Raw genomic sequence first — 26513 nt, forward strand, 5'->3', positions numbered from 1 at the left:
GTTTGTTTTTCAGGGCTTTTAAGGCGTCACGGTACCAAACATGAACTCTGTAGTCAAAGTGGGGTTAAATGAGTGCTTGTGTTAGAGTCTTAAGTGTATTTCCACCCACCAGCCGGGTGATCCTACTATGTAAGAACTAGGGTTGTATGGTATACCAGCATTCGTATAGTATCGCAATACTAATTCATCATATTCGGTACTATACCGCCTGTAAAAAGTACTACTTCTATGATTACATCAATATTTTTTGGCATCACAACATCTTTTTTCGTTTAAAAAAAATATAGATTATGTTTATAAAGTCAGTAAATATGTCCCTGGACACATGAGGACTTTAAATATGACCAATGTATGCTCCTGTAACTACTTGGTATCAGATTGATGCCCAAATTTGTGGTATCATCCAAAACTAATGTGAAGTATCAAACAACAGAAGAATAAGTGGTTATTACATTTTAACAGAAGTGTAGATATAACATGTTAAAACAGAAAATAAGCAGATATTAACCGTAAATGAACAAGTAGATTAATAAACCATTTTCTACCACTTGTCCTTAATAATTTAGACAAAATAATAGAATATAAATGACACAATATGTTACTGCATATGTCAGCAGACTAAATTAGGAGCCTTTGTTTGTTTACTTCCTACTAAAAGACAAGTTCACTATTTTATTTTAGGACAAACTTGCAATAAGAAACATATGTTGAATGTACCCTAAGATTTTTTGTTAAAATAAAGCCAATAATGCACTTTTTGTGGTCCCTTTTATTTAGAAAAGTATCAAAATACATTTAGGTACAGGTCCCGGTACCAAAATATTGGTATCGGGACAACACTAGTAAGAACATAATTTGTCGGTTGATTCTTTGACTACCTTAGTAGTCATTTTTTCACTGGAGAGATTAGTCTCTACGATGCAGCCAAGATAGGTCATCTAATATTTGTTTGTTATAATATTGTCAGCCACTTTGACTGTGAAGTTATCTACTTTTCTGAGGTTAGGAATTGAGCCAAAAACCTGTGTACTTGCAAGTACCAGGCGAGTCTTAATGTGCCAGTTTGTCATTGAAAGCCTTGCTAGTCTAGGTCTTAAGGATTGTAGCTTCACTTGTTTTGTGGCCGTCAGCCTCAGTTCTATGTTCTTTAAGGGTATAGAAAATGATGGAATGATCACTTAAGCCGCATACAGTAGTTCCACTTGTGGTGATCTTAGACTGGTCAGAAGTCACAAGGAAGTCTATGAAGGTTTAAAAGGACTCACTCACCCTGGTAGTTTGCTTAATGAGCTAAGTGAGACAATGTTGGTGGCACAGCTTAGTGAAGGTTTTAAAAATGGGTGCATCCTTTCAGGACATATCTGTGTTCCAGTCCCCAAGAAGATGTAGACCTGTATCAACGTGTTTACACAAAACTCACACACTCTCGTTAGCAACACATCACTGAACTTTAGAGCCATCGTGAGTGGAGTTGCTAACTTCAGCATTTTTCTTCTTTGTTGATGTTTTGCAGTAGTTAACATCCATGATGTAACAATGCTGCTAATCTACCAGAGTCCACATTTTGTTAACCATTTTATTCATTCTGACTTTTTATTGGATAATAACATCAATAAAATGCAATGGAAAAAATGTGTGAAAAAAATGCAAATGATAATAATAAGATGTCCTCTTCAAAGATGAGAAAATAAAATAAAATAGTAGCTACATATATAATATTCAATACATGCACACAACTTAAAAAGTAACTACAGGACAACAAATAAGACTAGAAGATGAGAAGCACTACATACAACATCAAATATACATTCATATTAAACATGCTGTGTTTTTAAACTACATTTAGCACAATCACTGTTTAAGTGTTTTTACATCCCTGCAGCTTCCATGACTGTTACACACTTGTGTCTACTGACCTGCTGCTTATACATGAACCTTTTATCACACACAGTGCAACTCAACGGTTTCTCTCCAGTGTGTGTTCTCATGTGTATGGTCAGGTTTGCCTTGCTGGATAAACTCTTCTTACAAACAGAGCAAGTAAAAGGTTTCTCACCTGTGTGTGTTCTCATGTGTACTATAAGTTTCTTCTTAGTGTTGAATCTTTTAGCACAAGCTGAGCAAGCAAAAGGTTTCTCTCCAGTGTGTGTTCTCATGTGTATGGTCATGCTTTGATTTCTGGAGAAACTCTTCTTACAAACAGAGCAAGTAAAAGGTTTCTTACCAGTGTGTGTTATCATGTGTGTGGTCATTTCCCTCTTAGAGTTAAATCTTTTAGCACAAGCTGAGCAAGCAAAAGGTTTCTCTCCAGTGTGTGTTCTCATGTGTGTGATCATGTGTTGCTTTATGGAGAAACTCTTCTTACAAACAGAGCAACTAAACGGCTTCTCACCTGTATGTGTTCTCATGTGTCTGGTCATGTGAAGCTTTGTGAAGAAACTCGTCTTACAAACAGAGCAAGTAAAATGTTTCTCTCCAGTGTGTGTTCTCATGTGTGTGGTCATGTTAAGCTTTGTAAAGAAACTCTTCTTACAAACAGAGCAACTAAACGGTTTCTCTCCAGTATGTATTCTCATGTGTGTGGTCACGTAATGTTTTGTGGAGAAACTCTTGTTACAAACAGAGCAAGTAAAAGGTTTCTCTCCAGTATGTGTTCTCATGTGTACTGTAAAATTATTCTTGTGTCTAAATGATTTCCCACATACAGAGCAGTCAAAGTGTTTGTTGTTTGTGTGATGTCTCGTATCACCTTTAGAGCCATTTTTACTCTCCAAAGGTTTTTGGATGTGGGCACTGTGATCAGAAGCTGAGCGAGCAAAAGGTGTCTTCTCTCCAGTGTGTGTTCTCATGTGTGTGGTCATGTCACACTTTCTGGAGTAACTCTTCTTACAAACAGAGCAAGTAAAAGGTTTCTCTCCAGTATGCATTCTCATGTGTACTGTACAATGACTCTTCTGCCTAAATGATTTCCCACATACAGAGCAGTCAAAGTGTTTGTTGTTAGTGTGATGTCTCGTATCACCTTTAGAGTCATTTTTACTCTCCAAAGATTTTTGGATGTGGTCACTGTGATCAGAAGCTGAGCAAGCAACATGTTTCTCTCCAGTGTGTGTTCTCATGTGTGTGATCATGTGTTGCTTTCTGCAGAAACTCTTCTTACAAACAGAGCAAGTAAAAGGTTTCTCACCAGTATGTATTCTCGTGTGTGTGGTCATGTAATCTTTTGTGGAGAAACTCTTCTTACAAACAGAGCAAGTAAAAGGTTTCTCTCCAGTATGTGTTCTCATGTGTACTGTAAAATGATTCTTGTGTCTAAATGATTTCCCACATTCAGAGCAGTCAAAGTGTTTGTTGTTAGTGTGATGTCTCTTTTCACCTTTAGAGTCATTTTTACTCTCCAAAGGTTTTTGGATGTGGTCACTGTGATCAGAAGCTGAACAAGCAACATGTTTCTCTCCAGTGTGTTTTCTCATGTGTGTGATCATGTGTTTCTTTCTGGAAAAACTCTTCTTACAAACAGAGCAAGTAAAAGGTTTCTCTCCAGTATGTATTCTCATGTGTGTGGTCATGTAGTGTTTGTTGTTAGTGTGATGTCTCGTATCACCTTTAGAGTCATTTTTACTCTCCAGAGGTTTTTGGATGTGGTCACTGTGATCAGAAGAGTGTGACATCATGTGGTCCATGCTGTCTGGTTCTGACTGGATATCTTCACAATGCTCTCCATCAGCTTCTGTGATGTGTTGACTTACAAGCTCCGCCCCTCTGTTCTCCTCACTTTGACTGTGATGAAGCTGTGAGGACTGAGCTTCATCTTCTTCGTTAGCCTCCACCAGCTTTTGAAGCTGCTCCCACAGTTCCTCCTCTTCGTCTTTAATGTGTGGGGGCTCCAGCTCCTTCTGTCCCACACTGGAGCTCCACTCCTGCTGCTTGGAGGGAATCTCTTCTTGACTCTCTGCTGACACCCGCTGGACGTCTGCAGAACAAATGAGGTGTTACTGTATTTTACTTTGCCGCTCTTATGCCAACCATCCACATTATGTGAGGTTGGCCTAATCAAATATATGCATCAAAACTATCATATCTAAATCATTTATAGCTCTTATTACACATCTTACTGGAAGTCTTTTATGGTTGTGGACTTTTATTAACCAACAACAGGACAAACATGAAATATGGTGATGATTGAATAATAGTTAATTAGTTAAAGGCCTACTGAAAGCCACTACTACTGACCACGCAGTCTGATAGTTTATATATCAATGATGAAATCTTAACATTGCAACACATGCCAATACGGCCGGGTTAACTTATAAAGTGCAATTTTAAATTTCCCGCGAAATATCCTGCTGAAAACGTCTCGGTATGATGACGTCACAAATTGTAGAGGACATTTTGGGACAGCATGGTGGCCAGCTATTAAGTCGTCTGTTTTCATGGCAAAATTCCACAGTATTCTGGACATCTGTGTTGGTGAATCTTTTGCAATTTGTTCAATGAACAATGGAGACAGCAAAGAAGAAAGCTGTAGGTGGGAAGCGGTGTGTTAGCGGCCGGCTGCAGCAACACAAACACGTAGCGGCTACATCGTAGCCGGTGTTTCATTGTTTACATTCCCGAACGATGACAGTCAAGCTTTACCATTGGCTTGTGGAGAACTGGGACAACAGAGACTCTTACCAGGAGGACTTTGAGTTGGATACACATTGGCCTGTGGAGAACTGGCACAACAGAGACTCTTACCAGGAGGACTTTGAGTTGGATACGCGCTAGGGATGTCCCGATCCAGGTTTTTGCACTTCCGATCCAATACCGATATTGTTTTTGCACTTCCGATCCGATACCGATACTGACCGATACTGGCCTATCTGAGCATGTATTAAAGTTTAAAGTTATTTAGCCTACTTAGTTGTCAGAATCATGTTGAAAAGGGTTTTAGTACTCTTGATAACAACTAGCCAGCTGAATTAGGGGAGTTTGAATAATACACAATGGTTGGTAACAAGAAACTGATCTGTTTATTCAAGGATAAACACAAAATAGACAAAATTATACATGACAAACAAAAATGGCATCATTGAACTAGGGCTGGGCGATATGGCCTTTGTTTAATATTGCCATATTTTAAGGCCATGTCACCATACACCATATATATGTGGATATGTTTAGTCTATGTCACCATACACCATATATATGTGGATATGTTTAGTCTATGTCACCATACACCATATATATGTGGATATGTTTAGTCTATGTCACCATACACCATATATATGTGGATATGTTTAGTCCATGTCACCATACACCATATATATGTGGATATGTTTAGTCCATGTCACCATACACCATATATATGTGGATATTTTGCCTTAGCCTTGAATGAACACTTGATGCATATAATGACAGCAGTATGATGATTCTATGTGTCTACATGAAAACATTCTTCTTCATACTGCATTAATATATGCTACTTTTAAACTTTCATGCAGAGAAGGAAATCACAACTAAAAAATCACTATTTTTTTCATACGGTGTTGATCTGGAAATGTTTTCGGCATTTTGATGGTGTGGACGCGTGGCACCCAACGGAGATAAGTGAGAATCCACAGACCTGTGGATGTGTTGAAGGTGCGCTGGAAAATGCGGAACGGAAATTAGGGAGCAGCAGAAAAGTGGAATGTATTATTTAAATCGGTGCGTTGGAAAACACGGACCGGAGTTTTTTTTTTAAAACTGGATCTGGATCGGCATTTTCCCATGCCTTGCCGATACGCAAATATCGGATCGGGACATCCCTAATACGTGCTGCTGTGAGTACGCATGCAGCTGCGGCTTCCAAACATTTGATCGCTTGCCCGTACGTGCGTGCCGCTATGTGCATGTCACGTACGTAACTTTGGGGAAATATATGTGCTGTATGAACTTTGGGGAGGTGAACGGTACTTTGGGCTGTGGGATTGAGTGTGTTGTGCAGGTGTTTGATTTGTATTGGTGGGTTATATGGACGGGAGGTGGGAGGTGTTTGTTATGCGGGATTCATTTGTGGACCAGCAGCACGCACAATCATGTGTGCATACGGACTGTATCCCTTGCAGACTGTATTGATATATATTGATGTATAATGTAGGAACTAGAATATTAATAACAGAAAGAAATGGGGGAGGGAGGTTTTTTAGGTTGGTGCACTAATTGTAAGTGTATCTTGTGTTTTTTATGTTGATTTAATAAACATAAAAAAGCGATACCGATAATAAAAAAAGCGATACCGATATTTTCCGATATTACATTTTAAAGCATTTATCGACATCTCTAATATATATATATATATATATACATATATATATATATATATATTCATGTACTTACACTGTAAAAACTAATACTGGATGACATTAAATTATATATATATATTCATGTACTTACACTGTAAAAACTAATACTGTATGACATTCAATTATATATATATATATATATATATATATATATATATATATATATATATATATATACATATATATACAGTGTTTCCCACACATTCATTTATTTGTGACGGCCCGCCACGAAAGAATTACGTCCGCCACAAATTGATTTTTCGGCTTTCTACTCGCTCGACCGCTCATAAAAGCAATGAGACTCTGTCTGTGAATGGAGCTTGTAGTTACAACTCCGGTGCAGTAGGTGGCGGTAGCCTACTATGCATTGTAACTCCGCCAAAATCTTCTGGTGGGCCAGAAGAAGAAGAAGAAGAAGAAGAAGAAGAGGGACGGACGGACGGGATGAAAATACGAGGATAATATAGGTTATAGGTAGATAGGTTATAGCTGCATCACTCGCGGCTCGTCATATATTTAACGTTAATCCGCCATTTCACCGAGCGTTTCACTGACAGTGTGGTGGCCGGGGCAGACGCACGTAGTAACAGTCACGTGTTAATGGTGATGGGTCCGGCAACACCGATGCTTCGGCGCATGCGTCGAGCTCATAAAGCAAAACCCTGTGTCGGTGCACGTACTGCTTTTAGAAAGTCACGTGACCGATCATGAGCTGTTTTGGTCACGTGACCGATACGCCAACTGTGTCTCACTGACGCCTCTGTGCCCTGTGAGCGGGTCTTTTCTACAGCCGGAGAAATAACTAAGAAGAGAAAGCGTCTAAAATTGAATAAGTTGGAAAAACGGGGTTTTTTTGTAATAAAAATGTGTATATATAAAAAAAAAAAAAAAAAATTCCAGGTCCACAAGCATCCTCATTCACAACACGTTCTCTTAGATTTCCATGTTATGATACATGTTCACATTATTTATTGACTGTATCTAAAAAAGATTAAAAAAATATATTTGTATTTAAATGAAGTTATGAAATAATCCTAAATGAAATACAATGACTTGGTTTATATTATTGTATATACTAGGTCATCAAATCAGTGTCAGTTGAGTCGGTCCATAGGTTGCATGTAGGGATTTTTAATGTCCAGCAGATGTCAGTATTTAGTGACACAGTATCGACACAGTATCAATACAGTTTTGCAATGTGTCAAAAACGCTTCATGAAGCCTCATCAACCCATCACTACCTGTTACCATACCAACGAGCTAACATCCATCCATCCATTTTCTACCGCTTATTCCCTTTGGGGTCGCGGGGGGCGCTGGAGCCTATCTCAGCTACAATCGGGCGGAAGGCGGGGTACACCCTGGACAAGTCGCCACCTCATCGCAGGGCCAACACAGATAGACAGACAACATTCACACTCACATCCACACACTAGGGCCAATTTAGTGTTGCCAATCAACTTATTCCCAGGTGCATGTCTTTGGAAGTGGGAGGAAGCCGGAGTACCCGGAGGGAACCCACGCAGTCACGGGGAGGACATGCAAACTCCACACAGAAAGATCCCGAGCCCGGGATTGAACCCAAGACTACTCAGGACCTTCGTATTGTGAGGCAGATACACTAACCCCTCTGCCACCGTGAAGCCCTAAGCTAACATGTCCAGGTTATAACCCTGTTGTCAATAAACACACGTGGAGACGGTGCTTCAGATACTACATTAATACTGAAGCTAAATTGTCCACTGTCCACTGCAACATGTGAATGCAATGAAAAGAATAACATCTGAGCCAACCAGCTGTTAAAATGTTGTCCAGGTTAATGTTTTGGCCATTAAAGGCCCTTCATTTCAAGATTTCAACTGTGATCGGGCTTTAAACAGGTGGCTGACCTGTTCAGATGAGTGTAGCTGCTACTGGTCAAATAATGTGAAATAGCATTTCATTTTACATGTATGCAATGCCATTTAAATGTAATTATAGATAATAATAATAATAATAAATACTTTGTAGTGTTGTAAATAGTCAACGGGAAGGATTTTAGTAAGATATAAGCCATGAGCACTACGCAGCCAGAAAAAATCCTAGGCAAGACAAGTAAAAATATTGGGGCAAGTAGATTTGAGAAGTCGGGCAAGTAGAAAAAAACCTTAACGTTGAACCCTGCATGTGTTGAGCTGCTGCCACTTAAGGTTAGACGGCACTGTACATAGAGCGCTTCTACTCGTTAGTAATACATTCTAATGTTGGATGTTCACTCCTTCACACAGATGATGTATGCACTAATTAAAGGGGCAGAGCTTTAAGAGACATTTTAGCTTTTATATTTTATAAGATATATTTTTTGTAAGAACCATAATTAATAAATATATTTCAGTGAATAACTAATTGTTCAAATCTGTATATAAATATGTACATAAAGTGATGTAATTATATTCCAACTCTGCGTTCTTCTTGGTCATCGCCGCTGCCGCCGCTGCCCCCGACCACACCACCACAAATAGATGCCTGTCCTGAGGGAAACACTGTGTATATATATATATATATATATATATATATATATATATATAATATATTCATGTACTTACACTGTAAAAACTAATACTGGGTGACATTAAATTACATATATATATATATTATATATATTCATGTACTTACACTGTAAAAACTAATACTGGATGACATTAAAAGCAATGTTTTGTCCTTACTTACTTTTTGTCAAATTGTAACTATCAAAACAAAATATCAGTCATTTTGAGCTTAACTTTGTATTTAATTTACTCTTTCTGAGCTGCCTTGACTTGAAGAAATGTCATTTTAGAAGTTTAGAAACAAGTTTCAAACTTTGCAAATGCACAGATTAGTACAAGAAGGAACAGCTAAGCATGCTAAAGCTACACATTGAGGAGACAGGAAGTGATGATAAGCGCTAATTTAGCTCAAGTTGTAAAGTAGCAAAACAAGATGGGACTAAGTTCTAACCCAAGGCCAGCGGGCCAAATGTGGCCAGCCAAGTCATTTAGTGTGGCCTGCGATGGCTTAAGATGTGTTTAGTCTTTTACACAACTCTTATTTTGAAAGTTATTCTTCCGGTTTTGCTTATATAGGTAACTTATTTTCCCTTCTCCGTCTTTTAACTGCTGCACACTGCACAAGCCTTTAATCCTAGACATCATTAATGAATAGAGCGCTACTGCCTATTGGCACTGACAAGCTGTGGGGCCGCCATCTTGAACAGGTCAACATCTCCACTTGCTGACAGGCGCAATGAAGTGTTGGTGCATTTCATCCATCATATCATTTTCTAAATACTAAACTGATTTTCACACCTTTTTTTTCAATGCAAACATCATACATGTAGCTATGATACCGGACAAACTAATTGTGGTAGTTTAATATTCACAGTGGGATTAATAATAAAACAAACTGTAGAGAAGTATTTTGTAAAGACTTTTAACAGAGGTTTTAGGCAAGCTAGCCAACCATGAATCCTGAAGCATTTAATATAATGTCAATAAAGATGTTTATTGTATTCCAACCTAATCCTTGGTTATGGCAGACTACATGTAATATGGAAAATTGAACATTGTTCTTTGAGTGTAACAAGAAAAGCCCAATGTGTTTGATACATTTTATTTTGAATTTTAACATTCTAAAATCTTTTTTTGGAGTGCAATAGGAAACATATGTTTATTGTATTGTACATGTTTCTGTTAAAATACAGCGAATATTAACATTTTCGGTACCAAAAGGTATCGATATACATTTTGGTACCGGTACTGGTACCAAATTATTGGTATCGGGACTACCCTAGTTCCTATTGTGATGTTACTCTCCAAAAATAGCCAAAAGTATTGGGAGCGGAATATTGAAAATGGCTGACTGAAATTGGAAGACTTCAAGCAGAAGGAGCAGGTGAGGAGCCAGGGCCGAGAGCTGAAAGGATCCAAGTTCAGCATCAACGATCAGTTCCTAAAGGAAATCCTCCACAGGCGCCGCCATCTGTTCCCACTTTGTAAGAAGTTTATCATGGAAGGATGCTGTGCTGTCATCGCGGTGGATAAACTTTTTATCAACGGTCAACTTTACCGTGATCTGGAAGCCACGCCGTGGCTGTATTATTAACGTCTGAACGGTGATGGGTCTACTGCGCGCTGGGTTGCAGGTCGTTCTTCCCCAGACCGGGGCGGCAGCGTACCGCTCGCCTCTCGGCTGCATTCCTCGGCGCTCTCTGTGGCTGTATGGGGCTGTGGCACGGTGCGTTGGGGTGTTGGGTTGGCCGAGGTGGATGTCTGGTGGCTCGATTGGTCTGGCTGTGAATGAGTTGGGGTCAGTGGGTTGGCGGCCTCGGTGGTAGATGAGCGTGTGCGTTGTTGTGGTTTACAGGGTCGGTCACTTTTTTGTTTCGGTTTCGGCAACCGCGGGTGTTTGTACTGCGAACGGGCGGTAGTGGTGATGGTTGCTGTGGTGCTACCAGCGGTTGGCATTGCTGTGTTGGGTTGGAGTGGTTGGGGGACTGTGATTGGTGTCTGTACGCTTGTGGGGGCTGGCTGACGTTGGCTTGCCGGCTGTTTTGGGTATTGACATGCGGATGGGATGCATTGGCTTCTTCCCCCGTTGAGGGGCTCTGTCCCCTGGCCGGGGCTCGTATGGGCACATTGCTGTGTGGATGGCCGGGATGCGGTGATTGCAATGGGCATGGGGGCTGTGGAGTTTTTCGGCGTTCGGTTGCTGGTATGGACTCTGCAGAGTTGGGTTGGGGCGGGCGGGGGCTGGCTTTGTTTAGCAGGGGGTGGACTCGCGTGGCGTCATGTTAAAGTGGTCTGGTGCGCCTGTGGGTCGTGGGCTGTGGGGGGGTATGTCTGAGCCCTCTACTCCTCCTACTTATAGCACACACACTCACACATAAATACGATTTTGGGGTATTGTCCTGCGGGGAGGCATGGCGGGGGAATGAGGATGCCTCCTATGGGGCTCCAGTCCTCCTGTCTTGTCCCCTGCTCGTCCATCCCTCAATCTTAGCTGCATATTAGACACTTAGAATTTGGGGGGCTCGGCTTGTTTGGGACCCACCATGACCTTGATGTCCCCCAATTTTAATGGCATTATTAGTTCCCACAAGCATACATATCTCACTCATGCTACAGTACACACATCAATAGAGACTAGAGTTCGGCTGGAACGGCTGACCTCCTAATTTTAACTACACAGTAGACACTCTGGGGGCCTTGTACACATGCATGGGGGGGTTGGGGTTCGGGAGTATATATATATATATATATATATATATATATAATGTTTTATATTATATATATATATGTATATATATATATATATGTTTTATGCATTCTAAATAGTAAATAAATGTGAATTAAAGTCTGCTTACAATATTCTGCTTATAAAGAACTTAAAAACAACCAAACCCCTCCATTAAGGTTTTATGTACATGCAGTAGGTATATATGTCATTTAGTAACAGCTGTATTTTAAAAGATGTAATATGTACCTATTTTTGCTCATCCATCCATCCATCCATTTTCTACCGCTTGTCCCTTTATGGGTTGCGGGGGGTGCTGGATTGTTCATTAGCGCATTCATTTCAAAAACGCAACACGAGGTTCGCTTTTTTTTAACAACATCTCTGAATATTACATACTGCAGACTTCATGAGAGCCAACAAACATAATAGAACAGCACTTACTGTACAAGGTCTGCTGTCACTATGATTCAGACTGATAAGATGTAGTTATATTCCCGTTTAGATGAAGAATGATTCATAATTGTCGCACGGAAAAGGGGGGAGAACCTAAACGTCTTTTTGTGTTGTTCGCTGGGTCTAAATAGCTGTCAAATGTTACCAACTTGTCAGAGTACGTCCTCATCCTTCTACTATCCAGGTGAGAGGCACGATTCATGATCTGGAATAATCTTTCACCAGCACCGAGGTGAGGAAGGGGCTCACCAGCCGCTGATGTCAACATAGACACACAAGCTATAAATAGTTTGTCTGCGTTAGCACTTATAATAACAATATCACTAATACTTGCTTGCTATTCAAGCCACAAAATGCAAATGGAGTATTGTTGGCACTTTTTGGATGGTTATAGAGGACCTCCCATTGGCTCCTTTGCAAGTGGACTTTTATTTACATTTATGAGTTAGAATGTGATTTTAAAACAATATATATCCACCATCATGTATTTTATAATGATTGTGAATGATAGAAAAATTCCCCCAAAAAGTGCAGTTCCCCTCTAAATTCCAATGATTAGATTTAAGACTTGAAGTGTATGAGCATGAAGTGATGAAGCCTACTTGGATGAGTCTTCTAAAACAAAGTGAACAGTCCAGTTGTGATGGATTGAATGCCCTGAGAATAAAATGATATGTGCTTACTTGGACTGTGATGAAGCTGTGAGGACTCAGGTGCTTTGTCTTCATGCTCTTCAGTCTTCACAGAGACAACAGTCAGTGGAAACTTGCTGACATCATCCTCCTCCTGCCCTACAACACACTCTCCCTCCTCTTCCTCTTTCCTGTGTGTATCCTCATCTTCCTCTTTCATGTGAGGGGGCTGCTGGACGTCTGTTGGGTAAATAAGTAAATAAGATAAAGAGAGAATAGAAATACAAACCCCGTTTCCATATGAGTTGGGAAATTGTGTTAGATGTAAATATAAACGGAATACAATGATTTCCAAATCATTTTCAACCCATATTCAGTTGAATATGCTACAAAAACAACATATTTGATGTTCGAACTGATAAACTTTTTTTTTTTTGCAAATAATCATTAACTTTAGAATTTGATGCCAGCAACACGTGACAAAGAAGTTGGGAAAAGTGGCAATAAATACTGATAAAGTTGAGGAATGCTCATTAAACACTTATTTGGAACATCCCACAGGTGAACAGGCAAATTGAGAACAGGTGGGTGCCATGATTGGGTATAAAAGTAGATTCAATGAAATGCTCAGTCATTCACAAACAACGATGGGGCGAGGGTCACCACTTTGTCAACACATGCGTGAGCAAATTGTTGAACAGTTTAAGAAAAACCTTTCTCAACCAGTTATTGCAAGGAATTTAGGGATTTCACCATCTACCGTCCGTAATATCATCAAAGGGTTCAGAGAATCTGGAGAAATCACTGCACGTAAGCAGGTAAGCCCGTGATCTTCGATCCCTCAGGCTGTACTGCATCAACAAGTGACATCAGTGTGTAAAGGATATCACCACATGGGCTCAGGAACACTTCAGAAACCCACTGTCAGTAACTACAGTTGGTCGCTACATCTGTAAGTGCAAGTTAAAACTCTCCTATGCAAGGCGAAAACCGTTTATCAACAACACCCAGAAACACCGTCGGCTTCGCTGGGCCTGAGCTCATCTAAGATGGACTGATACAAAGTGGAAAAGTGTTCTGTGGTATGACAAGTCCACATTTCAAATTGTTTTTGGAAACTGTGGACGTCGTGTCCTCCGGACCAAAGAGGAAAAGAACCATCCGAATTGTTATAGGCGCAAAGTTGAAAAGCCAGCATCTGTGATGGTAAGGGGGTGTATTAGTGCCCAAGACATGGGTAACTTACACATCTGTGAAGGCGCCATTAATGCTGAAAGGTACATACAGGTTTTGGAGCAACATATGTTGCCATCCAAGCAACGTTACCATGGACGCCCCTGCTTATTTCAGCAAGACATTGCCAAGCAACGTGTTACATCAACGTGGCTTCATAGTAAAAGCGTGCGGGTACTAGACTGGCCTGCCTGTAGTCCAGACTTGTCTCCCATTAAAAATGTGTGGCGCATTATGAAGCCTAAAATAGCACAACGGAGACCCCCGGACTGTTGAACAACTTAAGCTGTACATCAAGCAAGAATGGGAAAGAATTCCACCTGAGAAGCTTAAAAAATGTGTCTCCTCAGTTCCCAAACATTTACTGAGTGTTGTTAAAAGGAAAGGCCATGTAACACAGTGGTGAACATGCCCTTTCCCAACTAGGTTGTTGTATATGGAAAAAAAAACACAATATTTGGTTTAACAAAAGCTCACGTTTATTATATAAGAAACAAATAAAAGCTAATAAATAAATAAATAAATATTGACTGTTACCCCCCTAAAAAAATAAAATAAAATAAATAAATATTGACTGTTGTTACCCAAAGTATATTAAGTGGGATTTTTCAGAAAAACAAATACGTATATACAGTAACACAAAAACAACCTGTCTCTGTGATCACTATAGGTGTATAAATAATAATATAGTGTTAAATAAAATCAGTCCCTTGGGCACAAAACTGAAAATAATACAGCTCTCCAAAAAGTGCACTTCTGCTGCTATTTGACATAACTGTTTGTTATGATGCTTTGACATTTTTGCACTTTATTTCTTTATTGAAAGAAAATTCTATGAAGAGAAAAGTTGTTTGCAAATGTGGTTACAATGCTAAAAAATGAAAAGTTAAAGCTAAAAAAAGAAATACACTTTATTGAGTTAACATTATTTCTTTATAGGGGAAAAGATGTTTATTATGATTATGAGCTAGGGAAAATAACAACTACACTACCCAGCATGCAACGGGAGTGACGAGCATGCGCGGTAGCCCCGAAAAGTGTTGTTGCATGTCACCACCCGGCAGTTAAGAATGAGGTTATGAGCACGCTGTGAAAGTAAACGTCAAGAACTCAGCCAACACGCCTCGTCTGCATTATTTATAATTAGACAGACAACACATATACAGTGTGATTTTGTTTTGTTTACAAGGAAAGAAAAACAAAAGTTAAAAAAGGGAGATAGGTTGTATACCGTATTTTCCGCACCATTAGCCGCACCTAAAAACCACAAATTTACTCAAAAGCTGACAGTGCGGCTTTTAACCCGGTGCGCTTTACATATGTATAAATATTAAGATTCATTTTCATAAAGTTTCGATCTCGCAACTTAGGTAAACAGCCGCCATCTTTTTTCCCGGTAGAACAGGAAGCGCTTCTTCTTCTACGCAAGCAACCGCCAAGGTAAGCACCCGCCCCCATAGAACAGGAAGCGCTTCTTCTTCTACTGTAAGCAACCACCCGCTCCCGGAAGAAGAAGAAAAAACGCGCGGATATCACCGTACGTTTCATTTCCTGTTTACATCTGTAAAGACCACAAAATGGCTCCTACTAAGCGACAAGGATCCGGTTCATGAAAAGACGCGATCTCTCCATCCGCACACGGATTACTACCGTATTTCACAGCAACTGATATTCCTGTGAACCGCACTGTGGAACGGGAGCACGTACGGTGAATATTCGCACCACAGGGAATGAGAAGTCATCCTTCACTGTGGTTCTAGCTTGCCATGCTAACTTCCACCCATGGTGATATTCAAAAGGAAGACCTTGCCAAAAGAGACCTTTCCAGCCGGCGTCATCATAAAAGCTAACTCGAAGGGATGGATGAAGAAAAGATGAGCGAGTGGTTAAGGTAAGTTTAAGTTTACGCGAAGAGGCCGGGTGGCTTTTTTCACGCAGCTCTGTCCATGTTGATATACGTATGTTTGTGATTGCACATTTGCGTACATTTTGGGAGTGAACAGAGTTGTTAGAACGCTGGTTTTTAATATATTATTAAAGTTTGACTGACCTATCTGACTGTTTTTTTGACATTCCTTTAGCGCAGTTAGATGCGGCTTACAACACGGGGCGGCTTATTGGTGGACAAAGTTTTGAAATATGCCGTTCATTGAAGGCGCGGCTTTTAACCCAGGGCGCCTTATGATGCGGAAAATACGGTATATATATGTATGTGCTGCGGTTGCTTTAAGAACGTTGCGACAGCTGCCATAAAGGAGGTGCGTTGCTAGCCTGGTTGCTATGTTTCCGGTTGGTCGTAAAAGTGTTGGTCATGTGTTTGTACCCTGCTCAAATCTCTCAGTAAAGTTATTCATTGGATTATACCTTTTTGTTTTGAACTTTATTACACCTTGGAGCGCTTTTTCCGCTCCATTGTTTTCCTGCTTTCGCTATCTGCGCCTAATGACTGAGCTACGTGACGTCATTTATTGTGATGTTCCACGGAGCATTTCTGGTCGGGACGGGATTCGAATAAAGAACCAACTTTTTTTCTTTACTATCGTAGTCTCGATAACAGATACCGGTTCTCAAAAAGGGATTCGAGTCCGAGGACTCGGTTCTTTTCTTATCGAACAACCGGGAAAACCGGTTTTGAGTATCACTGACAGAGAAGTAGAGCTAATTTTAAGCATCGTTTTGGAGCTTAAAGTTAACAAAACTCAACAAAGTGTTGACTGGGAAACCACAAAAATGAAGAAAAGATGAGCGAGTGGTTAAGGTAAGTTTAAGTTTACGCGAAGAGGCCGGGTGGCTTTTTTCACGCAGCTCTGTCCATGTTGATATACGTATGTTTGTGATTGCACATTTGCGTACATTTTGGGAGTGAACAGAGTTGTTAGAACGCTGGTTTTTAATATATTATTAAAGTTTGACTGACCTATCTGACTGTTTTTTTGACATTCCTTTAGCGCAGTTAGATGCGGCTTACAACACCGGGCGGCTTATAGGTGGACAAAGTTTTGAAATATGCCGTTCATTGAAGGCGCGGCTTTTAACCCAGGGCGCCTTATGGTGCGGAAAATACGGTAGGTACATATGTACGTATGTGTCGCTGCCCCGGTGTGCATTGCTGATCGCAGCACCGGGTCTGCTGAGGTGCCGTGGCATGCCGGCTGTGGGCGCAGGGCTGGGCCCTTATGGCTTTTTGCCGGATGGGATGCCTGGTGGGTGGTGGGCGGAGGGGCCTGGACGTGCGGGAAGGGCTGCGGGGTTTGGTGGCGCTGGGCACTGTTGGTGACTAGGCCTAGGCCTCTTGTTTATTTTTATTTATTTTATTTAAAGGGTTTATTTTTTCTTTTTTTTTTTTGTGTATGTATGTGTATATGTGTGCATATGTATATGTGTGTGGTTGTATTAATGTGTATGTATGTGTGTGTGTGTGTGTGTATATATGTATATGCATGCATGTGTATACTGTATGTGTATGTATATGTATACATATATGTATGTGTGTATGTATGTGGATGTGTATATGTGTGTGTAGGTGTGTGTATGGGTGTGGATGTCCGGTGGCTCGATTGGCCTGCCTGTGGATGAGTTGGGGTAGGTGGGTTGGCGGCCTCGGTGGTAGCTGGGGGTGTGCGTTGTTGTGGTTTACGGGGTCGATCGCTTTTTTGTTTCGGTTTCGGCAACCGTGGGTGTTTGTACTGCGGACGGGCGGTGGTGGTGATGGTTGCTGTGGTGCTACCAGCGGTTGGCATCGCTCTGTTGGGTTGGAGTGGTTGGGGGACTGTGGCTGGTATCTGTGCGCTTGTGGTGTTGTGGGGGCTGGCTGGCGTTGGCTTGCCGGCTGGTTTGGGGGCTGACGTGCGGACAGGATGCATTGGCTTCTGCACCCTGGCCGGGACTTGTATGGGCACGTCGCTGTGTGGATGGCCGGGATGCGGTGTTTGTATTGGGCATGGGGGCTGTGCAGTTTTTCTGCGTTTGATTGCTGGTATGGGCTCTGCAGGGTTGGGTTGGGGCGGGCGGGGGTTGACTTTGTTTGGCGGGGGGTGGACTCGCGTGGCTTCACGTTAAAGTGGTCTGGTGTGGGTCACGGGCCGTGGGGGGGGGACTACGGCCTCCTGGCCGTAGTTCCTGGTTGTCGGCCACATGGACTGGGGGGGATGTCCGGGCCTTCTACTCCTCCTACTTATAGCACACACAGTCACACATATATAAGACTTTGGGGGTTGTCCTGCGGGGAGGCATGGCGGGGGGATGAGAATGCCTCCTATGGGGCTCCAGTCCTCCTGTCTTGTCCCCTGCTCATCCATCCCTCAATCTTAGCTGCATATTAGACACTTAGGATTTGGGGAGCTCGGCTTGGTTGGGACCCACCATGACCTTGATGTCCCCCAATTTTAATCACATTATTAGTTCCCACAAGCATACATATCTCACTCACGCTACAGTACAAACATCAATAGGGACTGGAGGTCGGCTGTAACGGCTGACCTCCTAATTTTAACTACATAGTAGACACTCTGGGGGCCTTATACACATGCATGGGGGGGTTGGGGTTCGGCGCACCCCTCATTGCCTCGTCGGTTGGCGCGGACTGCAGTCTGGTGGCCTGCCAGGCTTTTATTCATTTATTATTTTTATTATTATTATTTTTAATTTATTTATTATTTATTTTTATTATTTACTTATTTTATTTCATTTTTTTTGTATTATATTTTTTTTGTATTTTAAAAAAAAAAATCTTATTATTTATTTGTGTGTGGCGTCGCGCGGGTCTCACTTTCTGTTGGGTGGGGTTCGTGCCCGTGTGGCCCGACCTTGCGCTGTGGGGTCTCTGTTGGTGACTTGATGTGGTGGCGGCGCGGCCCCCCATGTCTGGTCTGGATGCTGTGTCTCGGTTGTTTGGGTGGTGGTGTGTTTGTGCGGGTTTGGGTTGGGGCGGTGGAGTATTTTGGTGGGGGGGGTGTTGGTGTCTCTTGTTTGCATGTTGGCGTTTGGGCTGACTGACGCTGGCTGGTCTCCATGATCCTGTTGGCGTGTGGCTGCCGGTCGCAGTTTTTTTGATCGCTTCGATTTGATTGGGTAGTGTTGGCTGTCTGGGGGTATTGCTGCCGTTTGTTTGTGGTGTGGGCGCCCGTGGCTGATGGGTCTGGTGCAGGGGGGTGGCTGATGTTGTGATTGGTGGAAACGCGCACGCGTTGTGGTTGTCGGGGATGACGAACTGTGTAAATGTATGTGTACGTGTGTGTATGTGTGTGTATATATATATATATATATATATATATATATATATATATATATATATATATGTGTATGTGTATGTATATATGTGTATTTTTGTGTATGTGAACATGTATATGTGTATGTGTATGTATATGGATATGTATGTATATTTATGGGGGTACGCTTTGGGCCTGCCCTGTCAGGCGGGGGTCGGCGCCTCAGGCTACTGCATCCGGACTGCGTGTCTGGAGCTCCTGGGTCACACCGTCCATCCCTTCCAGGTGCTTGTCTTGGTTGGGGCCTGCTGGGTCTAGTCCCTGCGTCTATTGTGGTAGCTTGGTGCTGCAAGGTATTCCGAAGTGCTTTGAGTCGGCCAGTTGCTGGGGTAGTGACCTTGTGTGTCAGCATTTCTGTGATTTTCTTTTAATTCTTTTTTTAAATTAATTAATTAATTAATTTATTTATTTTTTAATATATTGTATTAATATTATTTTTTTATTTTCCCTTCCCTCAGGGGGGGGGACTCGGCGGGGCGGTTGCTGGTTGTTCCATCTCCATCGTTGGGGTCCCTGCGGGTGGGGTGGGTGGTTCCCGTGGCGGCCGATTTGGGTGGGGTGGCCGGGGGTTGGCCTCGCCGCGCTCTCCGGGGGTGAGGGGTGGGCTCTTGGGGGCCCGGTTGCCGGTAAGGCGGGGGAGGTCTTCCCGTCCGGTTGCGGGGAGTCTCTGGGCCCCCCGGGCGGGGCGTCCCGCCTTTCTGCCCGTGTGGGGTCTGGCTGTCCCCTGCTTTTCTCGTGCCTTGTCCTCTGCCGGGTGCGTCTGTCTGCGGCCTGCTGCTGACCCTTGTGGGCGGCGCGGTGGGCCGGGCTCTGGGGTTTCTGTCGCTAGCCGGCTTGGCGGATGTCCCTGGTTCCCTGGGCACCACACCTACTGTTTGTGGGTTGGGCTCTCGGGGACGCTGGGGCCGTACTCTGGCTCCCACGCACACTGGGAGTCGAATATATTGTACATACAAATTCACATATACTCACATACATACATAGGTACCTACGCTCCCACATACATACACAAATACAGTACATTTTTACATACTCAAAGTTCGTGCATCCACACGCACATTCATTATACAAACATACATAATATACACATACTGTACATATACACTCACTGTACAAACATACATATACACATACTGTACATATACACTCACTGTACAAACACATATACACATACTGTACATATACAAGTACATATGCATATGTACACTCATGCACATAATCACGTTTCATCAAACATATATTAACGTTGTTGCCCTAGGTTAAACTGGGTAACACATGGCACACTGACAAAGCTTAACCTATTGTTACTATAACAATCTACAAGGTTAATATAGGTTGCTTCTCTTTCTCCCGCTCCATTTTTCTGCATTCTTTCGTATCTCAAGTTATCATTACGTATATGTATTGTTGCATTTGAACAACTGTATTGTTGATAATAAAGGTAAATTATTGGTATTGTTCATTATCAATAGCACTATTTCTATTGGTATTTGTATTGCTCCATTTGTAGTGTAAAAATGTTCATTGTCATTTCTGTATTATTTTTTATTTTCGCTAACTGCTTATTTGCTATCACGTTGTTGTGTTTGCTGTTGTTGTTTTTGTCTCTCTGTCTAATCCCCCTCTTGTCCCCACAATTTCCCCTTCTGTCTTCTTTGTTTTCTCTTTCTAGCCCCTCCTGCTCCGGGGCCCAGCTGCACCAAATGATAATGTGAATACATTTAATAAAATCAAATACAAATAAGGCAACAAGAGAAGTATCCTACACTTCTCTTTTGTAAAGTAAATCTGAACAGCCGATATGGGCATCTACATCTACTATATGATTTGCCTGAGAAGCTGGTAAATATAATAATAATAATGTATTCATGATTGTTGAATGTCATTTTGTAAAAATCCTAATATTTTTTTTTTTTTTTTCACTAGGCAAAACTCAACAGCCACAAGCAGGACAGACTAAAAGGAAAACTTCCAATGGAGACAAAGTTGCTGAATGCAGTAGAAGATGACGTCCAGATAAAGAAGAGACTTCTGGACATGATGGAGACATCAGAGAAGACATCGTCTGACAATTTAGACAAACTAACCTCAAATTACTAAGTCAAAATATTGACTTACTAAGTCATAATAATAACATACTTAGTATCTCAGGTAACTAGGACTGTTTTGTGTTTTGTTTGTACTTTACGGAAAAATATGGAGATATATATCATATATCGCCATTCTGCCAATGGAGCGGAAAACACAACCAAAAATTGTAGGCTTCTTTATTTCTCTAATATTTTTATTTATTATAAGATATTGTTATTTGGTTATTTTTTAATAAACAATGTGTTCAATGTAATCAGAGTCTGTAGTCTATTGCCCCCCCCAGGCTGTGGTGGCAGCGATGAGGTGGAGACGTGACGGTGGCGACAGGCCGAGTTACACTGTTCCTTACTCCCACCCACCCCCTTCCCCGTCCGGCCGCCTATCCCGGGCGACGCCCCCTCCCACCACCTTAACTAACACATTTTCTGGGGGAAACACTGAGCAGTGAATGTGTACCGTGATGAAAGTGTAGCCTTTCCTATGCAAACTTCTCATAACTCCTTCAAACAATCAATCACACATTGTTACAAACTGAGAGGAACATCAACCTCAAACTGTCTCGTTTTCATGAAGAATGTAAATGAAAGCATTGCATCATCCCCACAAGACAAACCATCTTCCTATTAAGTTCAACTTAAAGTACCAATGATTGTCACACACACACTAGGTGTGGCAAAATGATTCTCTGCATTTGACCCATCACCCTTGATCATCCACTGGGAGGTGAGGGGAGCAGTGAGCAGCAGCGGTGGCTGCGCCCGGGAATCATTTTTGGTGATTTAACCCCCAATTCCAACCCTTAATGCTGAGTGCCAAGCAGGGAGGTAATGGCTCACATTTTTATAGTCTTTGGTATGACTCATCTGGGGTTTGAACTCACAACCTACCCATCTCAGGGCGGACACTCTAACCCAGGGGTCACCAATGCGGTGCCCGTAAGGACCAGATGAGTCGCCCACTGGCCTGTTCTAAAAATCTTATCTTATTTTTTTTAAATCAACATAGAAAAAACACAAGATACACTTTCCATCAGTGCATCAACCCAAACAACCTCCCCCCCATTCACACTCATCCACACCTACTCACACAAAAGGGGTTATTTCTTTCTGCTACCAATATTCTGGTTCCCACAACATAGACAACACATCTGCAAGGGACACAGTCCCTGAAGCACACATGATTGTATGTGCTGCTGGTCCACTAACATTTTCATTCATTACTATTTTTATGTAATTATTTTTATATTGTTTTACTTTCTTTTTTATCCAAGATTTCTTTTTAAATGTATTTATCTTATTTTATTTTCTAAAAAAGGACCATATCTTCACCAAACCAGGTTGTCAATGAAATTAGATTTGTTTAAAGGTTTTTTAAAAGCAGGTTCAGTCCAGATAATATTTAAGTGGGACTCAGCAACACACACCTTCATTCATGTACACAGAAGAAAATTAGGGAACACAACAGATTGCATATAATTTATAAACAAAATTACATTTTCAAAATAAGCATTTCTGTACAATCCAGATTATGTCCAGGTCACTCAAATTAGGGAACACAACAACAGATAGCATATCATCTATAAACATAATTATACTTTCAAAATAAGCCTTTGAGGACTTCCCATCTTTTGTTTGTTTTTTGGCATCATTATCATTTTCAACCATGTAACTTTATAAAGTTAAAAAATACTGAATAAATGTTTTAAAGAAAGTAATACTAAGTGAATATCTGTTGTTGGCCTTAAAAATAAACCTTTTACCGAGTACTATAATTAAATTGACTAAATCATGATTGTCAATGAACTCTCCTAAAATAACAGAAACCACATCAAGTTTCATAAACAAAGCAATCCTTCAACACATTTTTTCAACTTCCACCCAAAACGAAGACACAATATGACAATACCAAAACAAATGCAGGGTGGATTCAGACTCCTGACAACAAAATCGGCAGTCATCTGATTCTGTCATATTCCATAATTTTAACATTTTCCCCATCTGTAAGAAGTTATAAATAATTTTAATTTGAAAATAACGATTTTGCACATCGATAGTAGTTTTGTAGATTAATTTGAATATGGCATCCCACGGCAACGGGCAGTCAAAAAAATCCTCCCATTTTCCATATGTGTTGTATGGGCCAGCCTTCAAAGATTTCTTTATTAAATAGAAATTATATATTTTTCTATTTATTTTAGTTCCTTTTTGCCAACTGGAATTTCTTATTAGAGGTTTACAAACTAATAATTTAGTAGTTCCATAATTAATTATTTGTTTCCATATTTTCCCAATGACTCCAGTTAGTTGATGAAATGAAAAGCTTGAGCAAGCATCACCATACAAAGTTCTAAATTCATCATACTTCATCATCTTACCATTCTCATTGATAATATCATTGACAAAAATCATTCCTCTTTCAAACATATTTTTCCAAAAGAAAGGCTTTCCATCTATTACAATATTAGAGTTCATCCATATTATCTGCTGCAAAATATCGTCTCTTTTTTCTGGCACATACAATTGAAAACACCACCATGAGTGGATTGTTTCCTTTATGAACACGCCATGTTTCCCAGCAGACTCTCTACATAAGAAAAATGGGAGGGGATCATTTGTAAAAAAGGATACCATTTCTTTTGATACAGTACATGTTTTTTGTCCAACAGGACACTTGTGTACCACTCAGTGTTTAAATACATATTTGGAACAATTGATGCTTTTAAAGACAGACACACAGCTTCAAGGTTGAGAAGTTTCATATTCATACTCATTGTACAAAACCTTTCTTTTAATATTTTCTGGTTTGCTGTCCCAGACAAAATCGAAGACCCTCTGCTCATAAATCTTTAAAAAGTTTTGTGATGGAGCTGGTAATGACAAAAACAAATAAATAAATTGAGGAATAATTAACAAGTTGACAATAGATATTTTACCATACAAGGTTAAGGATTTCCCTTTCCATAATTGCATAATTTTGTCCAGCTTTCTTAGTTGATTATCATAATTTACTGAGCCTAGATCTTCCAGATTCTCTGGGACAACCACACCAAGTATGTTAACTGGACCGTATGTCCACAAAACAGGCACTTTGCATTCCATTCGAAAGGACGTTCCCTTTAGATTTCCGATCCTTAACATTTTACTGTTATCATAATTAAGTGTAAGGCCAGATGGCTGTGAAAATATGTCCAAAAGATTAAGAAGGTTCCGCAAACAATGAGGACAAATCTTATCTTTGTGAATCAGCCTTTTCTGACATGAACTTCATCAAGAACAAACACAGAACACGCCTGACTGATGCACATCTGCAAGACTCACTCAGAGTTGCAGTGTCAAGTTACACACCAGAGTACAACACACTAGTTAACAGCAAACACACTAGTTAACAGCAAACACACTAGTTAACAGCAAACACACTAGTTAACAGCAAACACACTAGTTGACAGCATGCAATGCCAGGCTTCCCACTAACTGACAAAGAAACAGATAACAGATTTGGTGTCCAGTTCAAAGTGTGACATGATTTATTTAAACATTTGAGAGTTGACTTTTGTATTTTACATGAGTTATTATTTGTACAAACATGGTGCAAAGTAATGTTATAATTTGTTAAACAATGTTAGTGGCTCGCTACTTAAAATGGGATATTGTCATTTCAAAAGACTGTCTTAGAAGTGATCATTTAAAAATGTTCATTTTGAAAAATGTGCACTTAGAGAAAATATAAAAATAAAGTGTTGCATATTGATATTTATCTGCTTCTATATATATTTAAGATGATTAGTGTTTCCACAAAGATAAATATCATTAATTATTAATAATAACATAGAGTTCAAGGTAAATTGAGCAAATTGGCTATTTCTGGCAATTTATTGAAGTGTGTATCAAACTGGTAGCCCTTCGCATTAATCAGTACCCAAGAAGTAGCTCTTGCTTTCAAAAAGGTTGGTGACCCCTGCTCTAACCACGAGGCCACTGATTGACCATCTATTGAAGAAAGGTGTTAATAATCACATATAAAGTTAGTAAAGATGTGAGAGTAAGATGTCAACAAACCTGTTCTTTGTAACACAACTTGATGTTTCTTGTAAACAGCGTCCATTAGTAGCTTGTTCTGCTCCTTTGTTCTAGAAAGTTCCGCCTCGTATTCTGCTATCGTTCCTTCTAACACTACAAATATTTCTTCAACGGCAGCAGTTAGTCGCTGATCCACCAACGCTCTCAACATGTGTAATGTAGACATTTTCACACAATCACAACACTTTACTCTCACACTTGATCTCTACTTAGCGATGTGTTGATAACTTCTCTTAGCAGCTAACAAGCTAAGCTAACTAGCGAGCTAAGCTAACTAACAAGCAAAGATAGCAGGAGATCTAGCAAAGTGCTTCTAGCACACCGAGACGCTTCTATCCTTGAATAAAGACTCAAAGATGTATTTTATACGACGTAAATATTTCAAACTAAAGAACAAATAATAAGACTGACTTATTAGCGTCCTTCTGGCTTCTTTCTGCGTCAATGTGCTTTCACGACAGTTGGCACGCTTGACGTTACAAGACGGTTCTGCTCTCGTCTATGACTGCTCTGCTCTCGCGAGATGTGTCATGCGCAGAAGACTCAAAGCTTTGTAGTAAATCAGGAGCGTGATCACTTTTTGATTTTCTACATTTATTTTGCATTATTGACTTTGTTAAAACTGTTGTTTGTAATAAAGTGATTAATTGTATTATTTTGTTGTAATTGTTTCACTAACTAAAATTATGTATATATTGGTGTATTATTCACCAATAAAAGAATACATTTTGGTCCTGTGTTTTATTCTGGTGATAATGAAAAATGAGGTAAAAGGCAAAGTGAAAGTGAAACTAAGCTACTGCCTCTAGCCTACACGTCAATTTATCGTGTGGTAGCCAAAAGTCACCAGTAGATGGCAGTACAGTATTGTAAAGTCCTACATATAGTACCATTGAAATGTTGCTGGTCATATTAATAAAACACTAAATCCTTAATTTTTGACAAAATACCTCTAGTAGTGATACAAATGTGCTCTGGCAAAATATTCGTATTTCCTTTGTTTGGCTTGAAAGAAGCTATGAAAATAAACATGACAAAAAATGAGTACATCGCCGCCATTTAGTTTTAAAAAAAGTTCTCAGGAAGAAAAAAAGGTTGTAGATGATGTGAAAGGACCAAATCCTCTGTTTAATAATAATACGAATAATAATAATCAATGTTATTTACAAGGTGCCTT

The 26513-nt window shown here is 40.5% G+C and overlaps 1 protein-coding gene across 1 annotated transcript; it reads right to left on the reverse strand.

The window, feature by feature from the left end:
• Positions 1–1481: 1481 nt before the first annotated feature.
• LOC133590533 (uncharacterized) lies at positions 1482–25794 on the reverse strand. The gene is made up of 3 exons (XM_061943145.2): positions 25316–25794; positions 12721–12909; positions 1482–3973 (listed from the first exon to the last, which is right to left on the reverse strand). The coding sequence occupies exons 1-3, from the start codon at positions 25500–25502 to the stop codon at positions 1869–1871; spliced, it is 2481 nt and encodes an 826-aa protein (XP_061799129.1). The 5' UTR covers positions 25503–25794; the 3' UTR covers positions 1482–1868.
• Positions 25795–26513: the final 719 nt, after the last annotated feature.

Source organism: Nerophis lumbriciformis, linkage group LG03 (assembly GCF_033978685.3).
Source record: "Nerophis lumbriciformis linkage group LG03, RoL_Nlum_v2.1, whole genome shotgun sequence".
NCBI classification, from domain to species: Eukaryota; Metazoa; Chordata; class Actinopteri; order Syngnathiformes; family Syngnathidae; genus Nerophis; species Nerophis lumbriciformis.

Excerpts from the sequence above, each read along its gene's own strand:
- LOC133590533 (XM_061943145.2), bottom strand. The coding sequence starts at position 25,502 with ATGTCTACATTACACATGTTGAGAGCGTTGGTGGATCAGCGACTAACT. Across the intron at positions 12,910-25,315 it reads AGTTGTGTTACAAAGAACAG|ACGTCCAGCAGCCCCCTCAC; the intron begins GTTTGTTGACAT and ends TTTACCCAACAG. Across the intron at positions 3,974-12,720 it reads ACAGCTTCATCACAGTCCAA|ACGTCCAGCGGGTGTCAGCA; the intron begins GTAAGCACATAT and ends TTTGTTCTGCAG.